The 22,148-nt window shown below is 40.8% G+C and overlaps 1 protein-coding gene across 2 annotated transcripts; it reads left to right on the plus strand.

Moving 5' to 3' along the window:
• The first annotated feature begins 1,027 nt into the window (after window positions 1-1,027).
• On the plus strand, window positions 1,028-16,149 carry loxl1 (lysyl oxidase-like 1). 2 transcript variants are annotated; one of them, XM_061068652.1, is made up of 7 exons: window positions 1,028-1,112; window positions 1,221-2,243; window positions 6,746-6,854; window positions 8,331-8,468; window positions 14,998-15,154; window positions 15,558-15,653; window positions 16,030-16,149. In XM_061068652.1, the coding sequence occupies exons 1-7, from the start codon at window positions 1,028-1,030 to the stop codon at window positions 16,147-16,149; spliced, it is 1,728 nt and encodes a 575-aa protein (XP_060924635.1). The 2 variants fall into 2 exon arrangements, with proteins under 2 accessions (XP_060924635.1, XP_060924634.1); XM_061068651.1 differs by having other exon boundaries at window positions 1,028-1,093; window positions 1,196-2,243.
• Window positions 16,150-22,148: the final 5,999 nt, after the last annotated feature.

The raw sequence follows: 22,148 nt of genomic DNA on the forward strand, positions 1-22,148 counted from the left end.
TGATATTTCTTAGGGTGGGGTGTGCAGAACACATTTCTCAACATATCTACCACACAAACAGAGAATTGTTTTGAAGGGCTGACATTATTTTCGTTGACATGAGTTCATATCACCGGGGACTACATTCCGTTTATTTACTTATTGTTTGCAAATAACACACACATGACTTATCTCAACAACGCCTTATGCTATATTTTACCATAGGATGCAGTTGAAAAGAAAAGTGTTGTGTATTGTGTGAATTGTATCAGTGGATCTCTGGGACAGGATGCCCCTGTTACCAATTAGGTAATTTTCCATCTGCACATGTTTATTGTAACTGCTAAAGGTTTAAAGGAAAAGCAACGAGATAACAAGCGTTTGAAATAAGTATGAAAATATGGTTCATGGTGTCTGTGCCTGCAACAAGATGAGCAAAGAATTCCAGCCGCTGAACGTGAGATGTCTTGTACAGTATGACTGAATGCCTTCACAGATGGTAATGTTGACTCTGGAGCTCTGGCTGCTGCAGGCCAGGAAACATCACTCGCACTAGGGCCATGTGAGACCACTGTTAAAAAAAAAAAAAAAGTTTGAGACTTTTTCACAGCCCATTGTAAGCAATCAGGCAAATAGAAGCTTGCAGTCTTGTAGTGCACAGGCACTTCTTTTCAGAAGGCAGAGAGCAATGCTCAGTCTACTGACAGGCGAGCCAGCAGACCGACAAGAATTCAGGACATATTCTCATAGCACTAACAGACGGTAACACCACCAGTGGGTCTCCTGAAGCCCACTTTGACTCTCCTGGGTGTGATTGCTCCTGACTGCACATTCATCCTCGTCTGTTGCTGGCAGTGAAACCCTGCAGATGCACTCAACCGCAGGCCTGCTTCTCAACCCTGCATCTGTCTCAGCACTCGCTCTCAAGCTGTGGGAAGACAACCCGCATGTTTTATTGACACAGCTACAGGTGGTTTGAGTTTTAGCCTCTGGTGGACTGGGAGGGTTTATTTCCAGTGTGGTGAGTTGCAGTGTCTCTGGAACCAGTATGTTGTCTACTGTTGTGGGATGTTTGGTGTTCACCCTGCTGGGCTCAGGGAAGGCTCAAGTTGCTGCACAGACTGAGGGGCAGAGCCGGGGCCAGAGTCAGGGCCAGGGCCAGGGCCAGGGCCAGGGCCAGGGCCAGGGCCAGGGCCAGGGCCAGGGCCAGGGCCAGGGCCAGGGCCAGGGCCAGGGCCAGGGCCAGGGCCAGGGCCAGGACAGCTCTGCCACTCCATGGAGGCAGGTGATTCAGTGGGAGAACAATGGCCGGGTGTTTAGCCTTCTTAACAGTGGAGCTGAATATGTCCCTGCTCGAGCAGGGGCCCAGGACAGAGCTCCGAGGGTGGTTGTGGCAGATTCTCATCCGCGCTCACCAAGCAGGCCCCAGGGAGGTAATGTCCGCCGACAGGCCCCTTCAAGAGGATCCTCTGAGACTGTCCGTGGCCAGGCAAGACATCCTTTTGGCTTTGGGCAAGTACCTGATAATTGGAGATCAACTGCAGGCAGCACAGGTGGGAGCCAGTTCCAGGGATCATCTGCCTCTCGCTTCAGGCCATCCACGGGCTTTTCATCCTCATCATCATCCTCATCTTTCTCTTCATCCTCTTATAATGTACCATCCTACCCACAATACCAGTATCCTCAACAGACTCCCTTCCAACCAGTGCCTTATGACCCTAGTTATGTGGAGGCACCAGTCAGGAGCTATGAGCCTCCCTTTCAGCCTGTTGGTGGTGGAGGATATCCCGTTGGAGGATACGGTGGTGGCCCGGCTTATCCTGGAGGAGGGTATGTAGGTGGTGCAGCCCCAGTGCTCCCTGGCTCCCCATCCGACTTTACTGACGATGGCTACCGCTACTTCCAGTCTTACAACTACGGGCCCGTTCCTGCGGTTCCTGCTGTTCCTGCGGTTCCTGCACGTGCCGCACAACCACCATTCGCAGATGGTCTGGACCGCAGATACACCCACAGTCTCTTCAATGGGGACAGTGCTCCTGCTGTCCCTGTCCCCAATCCCAACCAGGCCACACCGATGTTACAGGACAGGACTGGACCGGCAGTGCAACCACAAATCAGGAGCCCTCAATATGAGCAGTTTCCTCCATTTGGAAATCCCCAACCTCCTTTCCTACAACCCATTCCTGCAGGAAGAAATTCTCCAAACTCTGCCGTTGAGAACCCCAATATGAATGTTGGAAGTGTGTACCGGCAGGAACAGATAGGTACAGTATGCTTGGATATCTGTGAACTAACACAATGTATCCTTTATTTCTTATTTTGTTCTGGAAGTCTAACCAAATCTTGAAAGTCTGTGACACATGAGAGGAGTGACAGTTGATGCTGATTTTGAGGAATGTGTTATGAAGCACTTGAAATACTTTAAATTGCCAGGGGGAAAATGGAGTGAGTTTATTTGTCGGCATTCACCAAAGGTATGTCTTATCTTTGAGGCAGATTATCAAGAGACCACTATGTGATCTCTGTTATTGCTGGACATATGAATTCAAAATATTTCGAAACCCAGGAGTCTGGAGGGATGCCAGCCCTCCTCAAATACTCTCACTCTATCTCTTTCATGTCAGATATATGAAGTAATCAGAATGAAACAGACGCTCAAAAGTCTGACGTGTATTGCGTTTGCAAACAAAGTGAAGTGGACGCAAGGTTCATCTTTTCCCACATGTATGGTTATTAGAACCAGGTGTTGAGAGAGCCCTGCCAGTGTAGAGAGAGAGAGAGAGAGAGAGAGAGAGAGAGAGAGAGAGAACACACACAAACCACTGTGTTTCTGTGAGGGAGGTTCTGTTCTGTAAGAAAGAGGTTCTAAGGCGTGTGGAGTTTTGCAATAGGGGTGACCTCATAGTGGGGCTTGTGACGGGGGGATGGGGGTGGGCAGTGGTTGCCTCTCGGGTTTGAGGACAGGGAAGAGGAAAGATGAGGGGTGGGGGGTGGGTGGGGGGCTACAGCTCTTCACCATACCCTGAGGACGAGGGAGAACATGGAAAGTCCCAGTAACACGTGGGGTCCATCGCTTCAGCTACAGTAAATCGAAGAAATATTTAGGCAGAGTTATTTGGAGGTGGGGGTGTGTGAATGAAAGTGTGGAATCACATAAACTCTTTCTGTAGCAAAGCAGACAGCTTCTGTAAACCTATTAGCAATTTATCAGGAGACGAGGACCTCTAATGAAACTCTTAATTATGCAAATTTAGATTTTCTGTTGTGATCTCTGTTGTGCTGTATGTTTTGCAAACACCATTTATTAGACTCTATAGAGCTTGGAACCATTTATACAGCACAGAAAGCCAACATATTTGCAGATGCCTTGGTGCTCTCTGTAATCATTGTGATAAGGATTCAGCTGTTGGGAGCTGTTGAAGAGTTGACATTTTTATTGCACTGCCTCATGGCACAGAAGCTATTCCAGTATTGTAATAACTACGGTGATCTCCAAGTTTTAAACTGACTAATAACAGAGGTTGTACAATATTATCTTAAATATATTGTTGTGTGGTATCAGAGGCAGTTAGGTTCAGGAGGCAAATATCAAAATTAAAATCAATATCCGTGTCCTGAATACTAATGAAATAATCTGTCAATTTCATCATTGTTGCTACTGAGTACATAGAATTTGGGTATGGACTTAACATTTACAATGCAGATAACTGCAGTAATTAAGTTTACGACCGAAAAACAAGATTCATCACATAGTTCCATCCTATTCCTTGTGTTACCCAAATAGAAAAAAACATGTAATGTGTTAAAAGCACAAACACATTTAGACCATATGTAAAAATGGCATTTTCTGGATTTGGCATCAGCCAGGCACAACAGCCAATAACTAATGGGGACAATGACCTCAATTAATGTGGATGGTGTGTGTTCAAAGGTCAGGGTTTGCTTTAAGCATCAAATGCACTTTCATTAAGGCTAAAGAAAGATGTGGTTTTCAGTAAGTCTGCATAATGGCCAAGCTATGCATCTTGCAGCAAATCATCATTTCATGTCACTCTTTGTTACTCTCACACTCCCTGACAAATTCAGCAGCATAGGTTTGAGTGAATAATTCATCAAGGCAGCAGCGAGGCAGCACCAGTTATTTCACTGAGCAGTTTCATATCTTCAACTGAAAAAAACATTTCAGTGTAAACAATTACTGATATTGATAATGACAATGATTATAATAATAATTATAACTTGCATTTATATATCACCTCAAGGTATCCAAGACAGCTTTACAGGAAAAAAATACAAAAACAAAGAATAGATTTAAATACTTTACACTTAAATATATTGATCCATAATATGTCAATTGACCACCAGAAATCATTAGGTTGATAAGCCGAAAAATAGATTCACTCGTGTTTATTGTAATTAGAAAAGGTAGAGCATGAACTGTCTGACGAGGGAAGTTGTGAAAGTATTGATGATGTGATTTCTGTTTTTTCATTGTGAGATAACCTCAATAAATTCAAATCTGTCAGTCCTCATAGCTCATAGCTTAAAGCAGGAGCATCAAGAGAGGGAGCCCTCATGTCTTTTATGACGCTATATTATGTAGTTTAAAAAGCCTGGCAAGATCCACTTCCTTCCCTCTGTGCCCCACTTAGAGTGTAATGTGTGGCTTTGTCACATGCTGTCGAGAGCTGATCAGCTTTGGCTTCTCAATACATTTTATCTCTCTGAAAGAGACCCAATTTCCCATTTCAAAAGATTAGAGGGCAGAGAACAAAGCCTTCTCAGGGAGAGCGGCCGGGGAAAAAATGGAATTGAGGGTGCTGTTGGAAAACCTCAGCGTTTCACACTGGTCTTATAGTGTTTACATGGTCTGGCCCAGGAAACTTCACGCTGTCCTATATGTCGGCCTCAGTGAGACAGCTGTCAGATGTGATGTTTACACTACACCCGCAAAAAGGCAAGGCATTTATCTAAACTTGCAGCTGGGGAGGCAAGAATCACCTGGTTGTCAAAAGCCGGGAATGGAAAAAAGAAGGGATACTTCCTATCTGGGTTACATAAACACATCATGAATATAGCCCTTCATGTTTCCTAAAATAAAAGATAATATTGTTCAGGGCAAAGGCTAGAAACTAAAGGATGTACATCATTTTCGTGATTATGTTAATGCTTCCAGGCTTAGAGGTCAGATGGTTTGAGTTTGAGTTGCCTGAACAATCTCACATTAAAACATGTCTGGCCTTTATGAGCTGAACAGAGAGGGGTGATAAGCCATGCCAGAGACCCCTGCTGGCAAGGCCTTTAATGGGAATGAGATAGAAAGACATCCACGTTGACAAGTCAGTCCCGCCTTTTTTTTTTTACTTGCTCCTCAGGTTTTCCGACGTCTTGGTCAGCGGCCCACTTTAAAAACTGGAGTAGTGTGAGATCACTGTTGTTTTACCCTGGCACGCACGTTCTCCGGGTCTGTGTTTCTGTCTGCCTCACTTGCTGAATCACCGCTGCTTCTCTCCATCTCTTCATCTCAGTCACTCGATCACAGAAAGCAAAGTATGAGAAACACTGGCTGCATTACATCAAGCCTTCCTGTGATGACTTGGAGATTTAGCTTTGATATTTCAAAGTTTTGCCTTTTTTACCAACAGATTGGGCCCCTGTGATTACAACTTCTCATGCTATGTTTAGTCTGCTAAAGTTTAGTCTGAAATAACACATACATGTTAAAGTTGAGTCGTGAAGGTTCACGTTATGTTGACAAGAAAGCAAGAACTGTTTTCCTCAAATGATAAAATATATTTAGAACTAACATATTGTTGAGTTGATGCGTTATCAATCTAAAATGCCGTATGAATGTAGCCTTTAACTATTGAGAGGTCCAGGTTTACCATGATGTTCTCTAACCCTGATCATCCCTGTCTGAGAAGCACATTCGCGAAAAGCTTCTTATTAAAAAAACATGATAATAATCAGGAATGCACATTGATTAGTGCCCAATGGTGTTCTCTGACCCGGTCTTGAAGTGCAGGCCCTGTCACTGCATCATCAGCCATCGAATCCTCCATCAGCACCACCATATATATTTCACAGGTTATAAAAAATTTATAAGAAATGTGCAGTTTCAGGCTGAAATACAGAAATTAAAAGTTGACATGTCGTGACAAAAAAATCAGTCATTGACAGCTGGATTATTTTAGTTACCGCCGCCACAGAGGTTATGTTTTCACCCGTCTGTTGTTTTATTTCTTAAAAGACTACTGAGCTGATTTTCACCAAACTGGTGGGAGAATGGGACATTAACCAAAAAAGAATCCCTTAAATAACTGGGTGAATCCAGTCAATGGGGCAAATACAATGTTGTGTTTCTTGACATTCTCCCCCATTTCCCAGAGAATAATTCATGGATCTTGACAAATACAAATCTGACCTATTTTGTGAACTAGTATCTATGAGTGTGGATCCAAATAGAAATCCAGATCCAGCAGATTTAAATGCTGGATCTTAAGGGGACTGTTGGGACTTGGTGGAGGTGCAGTCTATTGAGAGCCAGTCTAATTGTAAAGGAAATCATAAAAACGTTGCTATAAATACATTTTATGAGCTTATTTACTTCTTTTGAGGTGTTAAAGTAATTATACTTTTTTTTTTGTTGTTATTTTAAGAAATTCCACAAACGTGTGTGAACGAACTGCTATTCTTCTTCATAAAAAATAAATAGAAGTTGTGAATGACTATATAGGATATATGAACAGTCTTTCTATCTTTTCAGGTTTTCCTGACCTGGTTCCTGATCCCAATTATGTCCAGGCCTCGACATACATCCAGAGAGCGCACATGTATTCTCTCCGCTGTGCTGCAGAGGAAAAATGTCTGTCAAGGTAAACTCAATTCTGGTCGCCCTTTACCGCCAAGCTTTGATTTATTTATACATTTCTTTACTTTTTCAGTGGGTTCATTCTCATGTCGCAGCATCTAGAATGTTCTTGCACCTACAGGTTATGTTTTTTTATGTTTTCTGTGACAACTGTTTTCATTGTAATGGTTATTCCTGCATCTTCAGGGCAGAGTTGTGGCTCAGTGTTTAGATCCATTCGAAAATATCAAATTTAGGTCAAAATAGTATCACATAACCAGACCTAACTCCCCAACACTGTCGTAGTGCTGGAGAATGGTGTGGCTGCACCAATTATCATTCCTTTACACGGGATATAAGTTCTCAGTATTGTTTGTATTTATTTGACCAATCACAACTGTCACCTGGGGGCACATTAAACCCAGGATGCATGTTATTAAATTGGTTTATTCTCTTCAAATGAAATTCTCATTAAAACAGTTAAAGACATATGTTGACTTAGTGGTTGCATGATCCAGATCTTTGGCAATTTTTTCAAATCCCCATTGCATAACTTGCTGTGTTTTCTGCAGCGAAAGGGATTTAGAAAATTGTAACAGGCCGGTAGCGGTGGGCTTAATCTGCCTGGAATAGGTCCTGAATGGCAGGTTTTTACCTCTTGTCTACATCTGGTGAGTCGGACAAGTAAATTTGAAGCAATAAATTGTGTTTCCTGTCTTGGTCTCTGATAGACTGGTTCCATGTTCAGGTTGCACTCTGCTTCAGTACTTTACAAACATTTGTTTTTATGAACTTTATGTACCCTTTGAGTACCTTTACCCATGGAATTAACCATTCACAATTCAAAAATAGCCCAAAGAAATATATCCATTCTATGAAATAATATCTGAAAGAGGTCATGCATTATGTTCACCAACAGCATAACAGTAAACCAAAATACTAGTCACCTCCAGGGATCCAGGCTGCTTTTGGTTTCATTGCTCTGTGTCTGTGGATAGAATCCCCTGAGCCCCAGCCCTGGGCCCTTTGACTGTCTCTGCACTAAGGACACTATTGAAATGATGGAAGTGTGCTGTCCCCATTGCTGCTCTATTTGCCCTCTTCCCATCAAAAGCACAGCCATCCCTCAAAGCCCTTTCATATCCTGTCTGAGTTTGCAGCAATCACATACAGATGGGCTGTTGTAATTTGCCTTACATTCGAATGTCAACAGCCACAAGACACACGCCTCACATCTTGGTGGTATTGAAGTCCTGTGCCTCCTTTTTCGCAAAAAAATCGAGTGTTCCCTGTGTCCATGTTAGAAATGTCGAGAAATGGCTGTTATGTGTAAAATGAATTATTTAATAAATATCCTCCTGCTTCCAAGCCTTTTCAAATCTGATCCTTTTTTTCCTTCCTATTCCTTGTCTTAGTTATGAGAAACAGACATGCTTCTTGCAGCCACTTGTGCAGTTTCCCCTCACCGTTTTCTTGTTTGTTGTATGTCTCTGCCTTTCAGCTCTGCCTATGGCCCTGAGACCAGTGACTACGATGTAAGGGTCTTGCTGCGATTCCCACAGAGGGTGAAAAACAAGGGCACTGCCGACTTCATGCCGAACAGGCCACGTCATACCTGGGAGTGGCATAGCTGTCATCAGTAAGTGCTTAATACAAAACAGATTTTATCCTATCAGCTTGTCGGGCTTTGCTCACAATAATATCATCTGCTGTGGTAACCAGGGAGTCGACAAGCACTTCTTTGTCAGTCTGATTTTATTCTTACACATTGTATTTTTTATGTCTGTACATATTTGCTGGTACATAACAAACAGATGGTTGCTGTTTTTGGTTTTATAAGTTGTAAAGGTTGTAAAATTCCTGATGTAGCTGTTGTTAGAGGTGAATTTGTGAATAATAATGTTCTATGAATAATATTTAAATAATCTACTGAATCATGATAAATGGTGTTTTGCACTTCTTGCTCCAGTCAGGAAGAGTCTTGACTATTTTATTTTTTTAACATCTACCCAGGCAACAGCAAGTAGAAATATAGGGTGAAAAAGCAAGCAAGCATGTTGGTACACAAGTTTCAGGGTTTTAACATCATCACCTATGAACCAATAAAGCTGTAAATAGGTGGAATAAGGGGCAAGTGAATGCAGAGATATAATTAAAGGTACATTATGTAACTACTCTGGTTTTTTCTGGACAATATTGTTATCTCACTAACTTTAAGGGCATAAAGGCAGCATTAATAGCTAGAGGTCTAAACAGCTGGGACACCAACATGACACGATATTACGTGGCCTGCGATGGGAAGCTGAAATAAGCTTTAAATTCAAACTGGATATGGAATTCATGAATTACTTTGCTGATTTAAAAGACTCCATTCATTTCAGTGGATATGTGAGCGTTGACTTTCATTCAGGTTTTATTTACTTTCCATTGAACGGAGTTGCTTTTTAGCATTTCTCCAACACCTTTCAACTACATCTCCAATTTCGCACATTGCTGTTTGGAACTGTTTGATCTGGTCTTGTTCCTGAGCTAATCAGTTGCATCACCTTCAGTGCACACATAATAGTTTGTTGTCCTTAATGGTGTCTGTGGCCCTTGCAGGATTCATTTCATTCTGACTAAATGGAATGATAGCCATAAGCCAGGGTCACAGAAAAGTTTGCTTCCAGCAGTTGTCAGGCAGTGCATGTTCATGTGTTTTGAGGGGATAGCTTAGATGACAGGGCTGATGAGGGGGCTGGGTGTATCAGTTATGTATTTTCAAATTGTAGGCTGCTCTTGCTTACCACCCTAGCTCTAAATATGTACCTCTGTTCATTCAGTACGCTGGTAGTCCAAGCTGTCACATTCAATTCAATGCAAAACTACGACATACAAGCAGTGAACCCAGGGTTAATATCTCAGCATCCAATTATTACTGACATAAGTATCAGATCAGAAGTGCCCTTTCTCGCAATGTTACGGAATGTGAATCCACACCAAGATTTAATGGGTTCTTCTTTGGTCCATTTGTCATCCTTTTGTGGAAATCCATTCTGTTGTTTTTGTGTGATTTTGCTTAGTAGCAGACTTTAGTGAAAACGCGAGTGAAAACCATCTGTAGTGGAAGTAGTAAGGTGAGTTTCCAATGATCCACTGCTCTAAACTACTGATTCAGTCGATGACAGGAGTGGTTACCTTTGAAAAATGTTTTTTATATACAGTGATCACCTCTAGATCAAACTAACTGACCTTGTATAAAACAAGATCAGCAGCTCTCACCCACTCATCACTGGGAGATGACTGTAACTCAGCCCTCATGGTCCCAGCTGGCCTCATTATATCCAGTGGACACTAGAAGAAAAAACGCGGTTTATAAAATATTATAGCGTTTACTTGTCATTTCTCTGGTTAGTGCCCACCCCCAAAGGCGTAACCTCGGCACTAATGTTTTAAATGCCTGGGTTCATGGTGGGTTTGCAGGGCAGTTGGAGTCCTCTGTTGAAGTGGAGCACTGTGAGGTTGTTGACTTTGAAAGTTTGCACACAGTATGTTTCATTATGCTGCTCTAAAGGGGGGGGGGGGGGGTCAAACCTATGGAGTTCATTTGAGAGTCAACCACGCGTGAAATAGAACAACGGGTCGATACACTCTCCAATTCCACTGTACATGAAAAACGATGATATTAAACGTTGTGGCTTTGATCAATTCAGAGAGCAGTTATCTCCCTCTCTCTCTTATTGTGTCTTCCTCAGTGGACAGACTTTAGTTGGTTGAGCCGGAGCGGCACTGGCTCAGATGGAGCAGCTCTGCAGGGACTGCTGATGAGGTGATTCAGAGGCTATCGTCATTGTTTTACGACACGATATTCCATGTGGACTGGGCTCTTATCACACTTCCAGAGAGTCCGCCCGTGCACTGACGCTTTATTGTACCAGGCTGTGTGCTCTATACTGTCCTCATCTTGGAGGAATGTCGACTGGCCGTTTGGAGATTGGCAGTGTTGTTGCTGTCTCACATCAGTCTGCATTTACACAGCAGTTCCCAGGGGGCGGAAAGCCAAGGATAATCATTCCACTGGCTTGTGTGATCGGAATGACAAATCAATCCATTCCTCCTGTCAGGCTGTGACACCAGATCAAACAACTGTTAAGGGATATGGGTTACTGGGACGCTGCGTTTGGTTACAAAGAGATCTCTTTAGGGGGAAGAAAATCTCGAGCTCAGATTCTCACAATAAACTTCGCTGCCCCACATTTTTGTCGAATAAGCTGTGTGGTTGACAGCTTTACTTCTCCCTACATTCACTATTGAGAATTAGAGGAAGGGAGGGGAACAGCTTCCTCTTGTGTATCACAGGCTGTGAAGATGATGGAATCCTGTATATATTTTTTTAAAAACCAATATGAGGAAACAGAATTCCACATCGACCTTTGTTGTCATACCAATTAGTGTGGGAAGCATGACCGTAATTGAAATTAACTTTTATTTTCTACACTTCAAAAGTTATTCAAATAGTTCTTCATCTATAACTCCAATGTAATAGTCAACTTCATTAAATGTAGAGATAGTTATCTGTTTCAGAAACATTTTTTAATCTTCTTTGTTGACATTCTCCTCACGTCCTCAAAGCCATCAATAAATAAAGTTGTCTGAAAGAAAAACAAATAAACAATATCTGTGGCCCTTCCAGTAATCTGGACCAATATTTTAATTTGGTTGAGATTTAATGGTTTAACGTTCTGTTACCAACCAACCTGCCTGCCCTTGCTCTTATTTGGTCAAACAGAGTCTTCCCAAGCCCCGGAGACATACACTGCTGAGGCAGGGACGATAGCCAGAAGTTTGTGAGTGAGTTACTGAGAAGTGAGCTTCCGGTAGTTGTCAGGCAGTGTGCCTTCATGTTTCTTGGGGGCGTAGCTTTGACCAAAGACCCAATTGGAGGGAGTGAAATGTATCAGTTTCATTTTTTCAGGATCATTTTTACTAATCCTAGCTTTGAGCTAAGTGACCTTTGTTAAAAAGGATCATGGCTGCTGTTTGCGCAGTTGCTTGGACATACGTGTTCATATTCTGATTATACTTCATGAAGGACAAACATCAGGCAAAAGCTGCATAGTTCTCTACTGTAGTTTTCAGTTTCACAACCGGAATTGTGATCTGAGCTTGTTTGTCGCGACACAAGTAGAAAATGACTCATGTCTATGAACACAACCTGGAATGTTTAGTACATTACGATTACAAGCTTTTCTTGTTAAGTCCTTTTATGTGTTCTTCCAACACCACATTCTCTGTAGCTGACATCGTCAGTGAGGGAGAATCCAGGAATCCAAGGAGGCCGGGGATTTTTCCAGGCACCTCGTAGTCCAGCTCCTCCCATTCCCACTCTTTTCCTCTGCTTCCTATACTCCGTCTTTCTGTTTCACACACACCATCACATACTGTAGATAATCATCTCAAAATTGCCACTGTAATGAATGTCAGGTTCAGGAACACAAAGGCCCTCCAGTTCCCTCCCTGGTTTGTACAAATATGTGATTGTATACGCTCAATATGAATGTGTACCCATGTGCCCCACAGGGTATATAGAAGTCTATGAATGAACATGGATCCATACATTATCATGTCAACAAATACAAGAGAATAAGTCATGCCCACAGTCACAGTAAAAATGTGTTTAGCCCCAGATAACATCTCCCAGGTGTCTACCTGAGCCTTACTTCTAATTGCGTTCCTTTCCACTGGAAAGAACGAGGCCTTGAATGGTCACTTCACTTCATCAGTGGAAAGTACCCACTTTTCCATCCAGGTCGTCTTTCAGTCTTTAATGACTGTTGGAGTTAAAGCTGTTGCTATGTTGAAACTTGGGCCATGAGGTAACGCGAAAGGACAATATTTATATAGTGTGAGTTAGTCCGACTGTCAGAGAGCCAGTGCTTACCTCACATGCTACAACAACTAAAGTCAACACCACTTAAGTATACTGTATGGCGCCATTTAAGAATCACTGAAGAACGGAAGTGTACCCTTTAGTAAACCCCAAAAGGTTTCTTTAAATTGTGTGTTGTATAATTTAATTTGGGTAAGCCCCTCAAGAACATTTTAACTTTGTTATTCTGATCAACATTTGCTTTAATTCTGATCATTACCTCCAGCAATGAGGTCATTTGTTTTTACTTTGTTGCCTTTCTGTCTTTTAGTTAGCAAGATTATACAAAATATACTGGACGGATTACAAAGAAACTTAGTGGAAAGATAAGGTATGGGTCAGGAAAACACCCATTGCAAATGCAACGGCATAAATGTCACTCTTATGCCACTATTGATTGCAATAGATCTGGAGTGACAGGTACAAAGACTAAAAGCTAAAATGAAGGTTCTCACGAGATGAGAAAGAACATTATACAAGAAAGTTATAGAAAGAATTCCAGGACTTGCTTCTTTTTCTGGGTCTGCGCCAAGATTTTTTCCTTTTCCAGTGCACCATCCTTCAACCAAGATTCTTAGAAATCCTCTCAGAAGTTTTTTGTAATCTTACTGCCAAAAACTAACAGACAGGGGTGAAAACATAACCTCTCTCGCAGATGAAATTAAAAACAGGCTGTCAGCTGTCAAGTGTTGTCAGAACTTAAGAAATCATTATTGTGCAAACTCTTATTTGTTGTTTTATCATAAGTAACTTTGGTAACAAGAAGGGAAATCCCTTTATTGGACACGATTTTTTTTTAAACTTTTTTAAAGGGGAAGATTCCGCCTTCATACATTATTTGAGAGTAGAAACCTCATTAAACTAACATGTAAACACTTCTAGCAATTCCCACTTGGCAGCTGAGATGTTACCTTCTTATTAAATGTTGTATTAATTTAAAAAAGAGTGCCACCATAGTGTGTTCACATATCACAAATCTGTTAGCTGGGGACATGCCTTGTTCATACCTCTGGGATACTGTATTCCGCTATTAACAATGACTGACAGTTAATTAGATAAACTTGTTTTTTTTAAATCTATGGGCCCTGGACTTGAGCATTTTTTCTGTGTGGGTTGAGCATTATGATGCATACAGTGCAATACAACAACAGTATGCAATCTAATAATTCAATACAAACTCTTTCCATAATGGCCATTGAGTTAGATGAACACCTTTCTGAGCTTCATAAACGTTGGATTTATTTGTTGAGCTGCTGTAATTAGATTACAATAGATTTTGCTATCTGGGAATTCACAGTCTTATCATACTGTCTTTGTTGTGCCTGTGACAAATCATGTCATAGATAGAAACCTGATAGACATGCCTCATATTCAGTGCTGCTCCACAGCCTCCCCCTACCTAAGTCCACAAGATTTGTGCCTGTATTTATTCACTTTATAGCAGATGAAGTGTCATACTGGAGAAAACCATTGTTTGCTCATACTGCTGGGTAGTTTCTGCCATCTGTTAACCTATACAGTTTCGGACCACATCGCACACAACTTGCTACTATCTCATTTGCAGTGCACATTCCCTTTAGTAATCAGAATCAGTATTTATTGCCAAATAGTTTTACAAATGCAAGGAATTTGCTGTGGTGTGTTTGTGCAAGTATAAATATAAAAAATAGGACACAAAATAAAATATGAAAAACTTCTATGCGCCAAGGAAGGAATCGTGCAATACTTTTGTAAGTGTCATCATTGCAGTCCAGTGATAGGCTCCCGGGCCTTATTGATGAGGCCAGCATCAGTCTGGAGAGTCAACACATTTTTGTGGCGTAGGTTTTGGTCCGAGTAATGATTTTATTCAGGCAAACCTGGCTGTACACACACACACACACATACACACACTTTTGATATGAGCTAATTATTAACATTCATTCATCATTAGTGTGTTAATTTTGTGCTTCAGCTATACTTTATCGTTGCCATTAATTATTATCCATTGTCCTTTCATATTAAATGATGTTTTCACTCAAGGTGCAACATGTCTTACAAACCTGTTAACAAATGAGTTCAGCAGGTTGAATACATAGAAACATGCACTTTTCTTTTGAAATCCACATGTTAACATGTCATTACAATATAATGTATAATAAACTTGATTAACTTCCTCTTGATTATTGTTGAGAAGGCAAACTTGACACATTAGAATAACACTAGAATAAGCTTATACTCTTCTGATTGTTGAACCCGTGTCCTCTGATCACTCTGACAGGCACTACCACAGCATGGATGAGTTCAGCCATTATGATTTACTGGAGGCCAGCACTGGCCGTAAAGTGGCAGAGGGTCACAAGGCGAGCTTCTGTCTGGAGGACACCACCTGCGACTTTGGTCACCTGAAGCGCTACGCCTGCACCTCTCACACTCAGGTAATACAGCCCACATGAGAGGAAATGGGGTCAAATGGTGATTTGGAGGCTAATAATAAATGTGATTGGTTGAACTAGAAACGAAAAACCAGAAAGCTTCCTGCCCCGAAATCTTGTCCCTCAGTTATGGATTCTGCATATTCACATGTTTTATCTGTAAATTGATATTATTTTACACTACATGCTTTATTGACAACATAGTGATATCCGTCCACTGTGGTTTTGCCAGAACAAACTTTTCATTAGATTACAACAGTTTAGTGCAATTAAGTAAAGAGTTAGGTTAGCGAGAGGTGGATTTATTTAATATCCTACTTGTGTTTGTTGACCTAAAATTCCTACTGTTTGTTGCTCAGATCAGTATTCCTCACCTGTGTTTCCCTCACCACCTTATTTAATTCAGGGTCTGAGCCCCGGCTGCTACGATACATACAATGCTGATATCGACTGCCAGTGGATCGACATCACAGACATCAAACCTGGAAACTACATACTAAAGGTAAGACTGTGTGGGTCATGGCTCATGGAAGACCGTGGGGGTCTAAGCTACCAAAACAAATTGATCCAGGTTTTAAAAGAGTTATAAAGTTCAGAAGTTGTTATGTTGCTAGTTATTAAGCATTCTTCAAGTTGCAGCATTTCGTGGCTCAGTGGCTCTGCATCCCCATCCAACACACTGTCTATTTTCATGCATATTTGATTTGGTCAATATGCTTGCAAGATGTATAGCAAGCACACACAAAAAAAATCTATTCACAATTACATCCAGTGTTAGTTCTCCCAAATACATTCTTTTGTGAAGTATCGTTGGGCCAATTATTTGTTTGTTGAGATTCATGGTGAATTGTAATTTGCTGTCCTTCCTTTGTCTCCAGCTCCAGGTTAATCCCAAATTCTTGGTAAAGGAATCAGACTTCACCAACAACGTGGTCAGGTGTAACATTCACTATACAGGACGGTTTGTTCGAACAACCAACTGCAAGATAGCACAGTAAGTAACATGGTTTGTACAGTTTCATTTCATGTTTAGTCATTGATTATTATAATAGAAAAACTCTAAAAATCTCCCGTTAATGATTGAGTTTTGATTCTTGGGCAATTTATAGACATTGTTCTTTTACAGAAACAGAACTAAAAGGCAAACTTGAAATCAGGGCTTGTGTCATTTTCCCGAAGATGAGTTACAGTGAACCACATGACAAGACGAAGGCTAAATGCAGTTTTATGAAGATCCTCACAGTGTTTTGAATTACTTAGAGGACTTAATGGGTTCCTTGGCTGAAATATTTGATGACAGGAATTATGGTCTCCAGTTAAAATCTAATGCCTATGAAACCCCTCATATTTTTCCTCAAAGGAAGAAGGGGTGTTGAACATGATTGCACTCAGAATTACTATTACATCCTTTTTACTATTATATGACCTCATATAGAGAGTGGGTACAAACAGGCAGAACGTCAGTAGGTTCAAGTGCTCCAGTCGGTCTTAGTCAATGGTACAGTGAAATAAAAAATATGGCTGCCAAAGCATTAGCAGGGATCCAGAAAACTGGATATAGTGGTTAGATTTCGAAGTACTGTTGCCAATACAGCAATTATATGCAAAGCAAATACTAAGAGCCTTACTACCAGAGGTGTCGCAACAGGGTAGGCCAAGAAAGCAATTGCCTCGGGCTCACAGCTTAGAGGGGGCACCATGAATGGCTAATTATGAAAGTCTACACCAACGACAATGTTGTGAGAACCATTTTAAATTCTATCATCAGCTGCGTACAGGAGACTGCAAAGAAGCTATGATTTTAAAGCACCTAACGAGGCCCCCCAGTTTGATGGAGGGTCCCCAGGTCACTTTTGCCTGGAGCCCGTGCCTAATATCATTATAGTTATTCTAACATGACTTCATTTCAACAATTTGTTTTGACTTTCAACAAAATTGAAACCTTTACAATAAACATTAAATTATAACTTAATATAGTTTAGTTTTGTTTACTTTAGCTTAGCTTACATTTGAAATTAGATGTTGCTTTAATGTGTGTGTGTGCAAACCATTACTCAACATAAGTAAGCCTGCATGAGGCTGTAGTGATACTCTCTTGTTTCCCCCCTCGAAAAAAAAACTGTTCCACATCCAGAACTTATTACCAAAGATCCTCTTACCTGAAGCACATATTAATATTTTAGTCTAAACAACAATATTTGGGCCTAAATCAAACCAAATTTGACTATTCCACAACCTAAAATATGTGTTTATTATTATCACCATGAGGATGAAGGCTCATTGCTGTTACTGCCATGATCCAAAGTCTTGTATCCGAGGGTTCAGACAAATTACCTATTGGTGTTGAGGTTTACAAAAGACAAGATCTAAATACCACAGTGTGGTAATCAGACTAATATAATCTCCAGTCATTAGCATTTCTGGCTAAGTAACTTACTTCTAATGCAACTGAGCGGGCAAACTTAATTTAGAAGGCTCAATTATCTATATTTTAGGTTGTGTTCAGCTCACACAAAAAAAATACAAGTTATTATAGCAAGAAACATTTATGGAACAAAATTTAATTGTCAAGTCAAACTCACATACAAAATAAACAGCTACATAGAAAAATATAATGCTTTAGGCAACAGAAGAGAGTTGGGTATCCGTTCATATTTGTTACATTCAGTTTAGACAAGCCAAGCCTCTTACCTTATGGTGGGGATAATTCACAAATGTGCATTAAAGGGATAACAGTGTGTAAACAGTTTCTTTAAAATGTTCCAAAGGGACCAAACAGAAACACATTGTGTGTTAATACAGATCTAAGTGTTAAACAAGATCTATGTGATGTATACTATTTGGTTTTGGCCTACCTATCACTGTATGTAAGTTACATTCTTTCCTATTGTGTAAAAATCCTTGAGTGAATCTGGAGCCCTACATCTCCTCTGAGTGTTTTTTGTTTATTTCACAGGTCTTGAACAGGCACTGGGAGGCTGCCACACGAGAGTGCCCCTGATTGCTATTCCGTTGAAATGTGAATGGAATCCATTTGTTGTTAGTTCATTGTTGATGTTGTTTGTCTCTACTCTTCTTTTGCTGTTTTGGTATGCTGCACCTGTGCTGAACAAGTGCTCTCCGGCACTGAGAAGAATGTCAGGGGGAGAGGGTTATTAGACACACAATACATATTATACATCGATATCACAATAATGAACCAACAATTCAGATCCCTGCAAACAACAAACTATATTGCAACCCTATCGATCAGGTTTGGACACACATTTGGACATATTATTGACTGTCAAAGACAGCTTTACTGTATCTGCACACATACATCTATACGCACACCCCCCACACAGTGGCTCTCCTTGAATTTTAAATAAAGCATAAAATTGTGCTAGTGCTTTAAGGAGTGACTCTTAACAGGTCAGGGCTCAGATGAAATCCCCCCAAAAACTAAATTAGGAGACAAAGTCCTCTCATCCGTGCAGTGTGGGGACAGACAAAGATACCCAGTGAGTCAGAAGAACTATAATGTGTTAGCTTTGTTTTCTGTCTTCACTGCCTCAGTGGATGGGATACTGTGATTCTCTGGGCACATGCTGTTTAATGTTATGTTATCAGCAAAAAGAGGACAGCAAGTCCTATTTTCATTTTTCAGCTCCATCAAATTGTAAAGTCCGGATAAAGACGGACTGTCAATGCTGCGTGCTGCACCCTTGTGTCCCCATTCGCCTTTTCTTATTTCAGTAAAACAGGAACAGGAAGCTCCGCTGGCAGAAAATGGTGCTTTCCAGAAAACAAGACTGGCAGTATGTTAACTCTGTGTTTACACTGTCCTGGAGTCTTTTCTTCAACTACCAACACTGGTCAGATGGCACATATGTCATCTATACCTTTCGAAGAATGTATATACAAATATTCCACACATGCATGACTTTAACGGTGGAGATTATTTTTGTTGTAACTGTTTGTACTTTGTTTATCCATTCTGACCTGTTACTGTAATTTGTGAAATCTTATATATTTTCTTGATAATCTGAATTATACAAAGTGTGTGTGTTATTGGAAGGAAAAAGCACTACTGCTACAGACTTATTATTAATGCAGAGTGCCAGAATGTCGTCTACCTACCTCTCCAACCGAGTGAGCTGTTGATTACTGTTAACTGTTTAGTTTCCTTTGGAGAACCTTGCAATGGCTGTTTCTGACAGCACACAGGAAACCTTCAACACTACTGCTTCTATCAATGTATACATGATCTGGTACAGCAGACAATGACTTACCTATATTACTACCAACCTAAAGTCATAATCTTTAAGATTCCCGGTATTGCTGCGGCACATGTCACAGGTGACACATTCCGTTTAATACTACAGATCCCACAGTGCGTTTTCATGCTGCACATGTTACAAGTAGTTCTCCACCCAATAGAAGGACACAGTAACAGGAGGAGTTGTAGTCAGTTGCCTGCAGCTCTTCATGTAACACATCCCTGTCCTGGTCCTTTCTCAACATATTCCTTTATGCAATATTCCAAACTGAGGAAATGCATGTGAATATTCAGAACTTCTGGTTTCCGTGTATAGTTTCACCAATAACGTTTAATGCAGATTAATTAAAAAAGCCAATAGTTGACTGCGACAATCAAAGCCTGATCAATCTGAATGCATATGCAGCTAGCTGTTAATAGAGATTAGCCAAAATGTTGTCTGGACCTAAAACACCTACAGAAAGTATCATAGTTTGTGTTTTGTGTGGAGAAAAGTTTGAACTCTGAACAGTGTGTGGCAAACTGAAAACTTCCATTGCCTTTATCCCCGGAAGCTTATTTATCGTCAGACAATAGCCAATGGTGTCCTAAATTGTAGCTAATCTGAGTTACCTGAGTATATTAAATCCGAAGCATCAGCATTCTGTTATTGCAGCAGTGATACATTGTAAAGGAAGCAAACAGTAAAGAGTGAGGATGATATCAGTGAGATTTTCCAACAGCAGCACTAATTTACATTCCTGTACTGTTGTGTAATGCATAGAAAAATGGGATTTGACAACATGACAATCTTAAGGATTATTACTTTCAGAATGTGTATGAATGTGATTACTGAACCATCATTTCCCAGCAATAATCTGGATCAAACATTGTCAAACCACCAACATTATTAAATGTGGTTTTTCATTCTGCAATTTCTGCGTTCTGTTTCTAATGTAGAATATGCCTATTGCACCTAGTACATACATATGTCATCTTGTACTGTAAAAAGTCAGCTGTTTAATTTGATCCACTCTGGTAGCTTAAGATTAAACTGCACATTCGCTGAGAAAGATGCATCAACATATGACTCTGACATCAAGTGGAACAACAACACAAACGTAGGTGACAGTTAAGCAGCATCCTTGACATGCAGTGATGGAATTTGTATTCAACACCTGTCAAAGTGTCATATAGGCTACAATAAATGCATTTACACATCTGCTGCGCTCAGAGTGGGATACGAATGCTATTCAGCTTTCTTACAGTGGTGGTTCATTCTTCAGATGAGACCACATCGACAGGTTTACGTTGAATACATGTCAAGTAGATCCAAAAGAAGTGGCAAATGAAAAGTGTGACAAATTATTGGACCCATCTGCTCCATATAAGATTAGGTGAGATTTGTTTAATACATTAAGGCATTTTCCCAGGTGCTGTGTGTGATTTTCTTCTACGCATGATTCAGGCATGGATGCAAATAAGATCTTTACAAATATAGAATAAAACCACACTGCATATATAGTAATATGCCTACAACAGGTGGCACAGGTGCTGTATATACACAAATCAATCCCACCAGTTTTTGATGCTGTTGAAGAGTTTCTGGCTGATGTTGAGCTGTGTCGACGCTGAAAAATATTCTGACTGGTTCATATTTCCATTATTGTCACACACTGTCACAGCACAGCCACAGACCCATTCATCTCTGCAGGTTTACTCTCCGTGACATCTTGATTCTGAACATGACATGGAGCAGGATGCTGTGCTGCAACAATGGGAGAGGAGCTTATGATGTTATCAGAGCTAATGCATCGTTTACAGGCTTTCAATGCAGTTGCACACTTTTCATTATCTAATAGTACCAGTGACTTGAAGAGTAATGGTGATGATATGACCCACTGTCATGTGGAAATGTGAACCAGGGAAGAGCACTTGTAGAGTTATTACTAGCTTCAATCACACTTTGATGATTCAAAAGTCAAGATAATATTGTGTCACCTCATCCAAGTGTAAACAAAAGCACAAATACACTATAAACATAACAATATGAGGATTCATCTCAGAAATAAAGGTGAAGAACAATTATTATCACAGCAAGATTTTTTTTTTGTGTTGGCTTTTCAAAATGTTGCATTCACTTACAATACTCTTGTTTAGTCCCAGATTTGGCCCACACTATAACACTGTCTCACTGTCTCACTGTCATTCGGCCAACTGACCTTGTGGAGTGAGGCACTTGGGAGGTTGCTCTCCTGTTTGGTAGATGAGGGCCACAAGTAAGCCATAGCAATACCCAATGTCAACTAAAGGTGCTATGAAGTTGGCCAAATTAGTTTTGTGCTATTTGGGCCATATTCTCCATTTGCCACATAGGCAGGTTCAGGTTCAGTTCCAGATTGCACTTTGCTAACTTCAAGCTCACAGCCACAGGTCAAAAGAAGGTCCGAAGTGCCTGAAGTGGCCCACACCCAATTTATTACACTCCAAGTGTCTGTAGTTGGGGAAAACAATCAATTACCATGGGTGTCTGGGACAGAATAAAGCAATGCAGCTTATATTAAAGCCCTGAGGCTCAGTTTGGGTTCGGACACAAAAAACAGAAAGCCCTTCGGGTTTAGGTCGGGCTCAGTCAAACAGAAAAGTGCGACCTGAGCTGTACTGAGGGGGGAATGCAAAATGATTGCAAGGTAGTGGAACTAGCATTTTGAGGTAACACAAACTTATTATGGGAGAACGCCAAACATATTGGGGACGGCA

This window comes from Limanda limanda, chromosome 3, assembly GCF_963576545.1.
Source record: "Limanda limanda chromosome 3, fLimLim1.1, whole genome shotgun sequence".
Taxonomy (NCBI): Eukaryota; Metazoa; Chordata; class Actinopteri; order Pleuronectiformes; family Pleuronectidae; genus Limanda; species Limanda limanda.

Excerpts from the sequence above, each read along its gene's own strand:
- loxl1 (XM_061068651.1), top strand. The coding sequence starts at position 1,028 with ATGTTGTCTACTGTTGTGGGATGTTTGGTGTTCACCCTGCTGGGCTCA. Across the intron at positions 8,469-14,997 it reads GAGTGGCATAGCTGTCATCA|GCACTACCACAGCATGGATG; the intron begins GTAAGTGCTTAA and ends TCACTCTGACAG. Across the intron at positions 15,654-16,029 it reads CTGGAAACTACATACTAAAG|CTCCAGGTTAATCCCAAATT; the intron begins GTAAGACTGTGT and ends CTTTGTCTCCAG.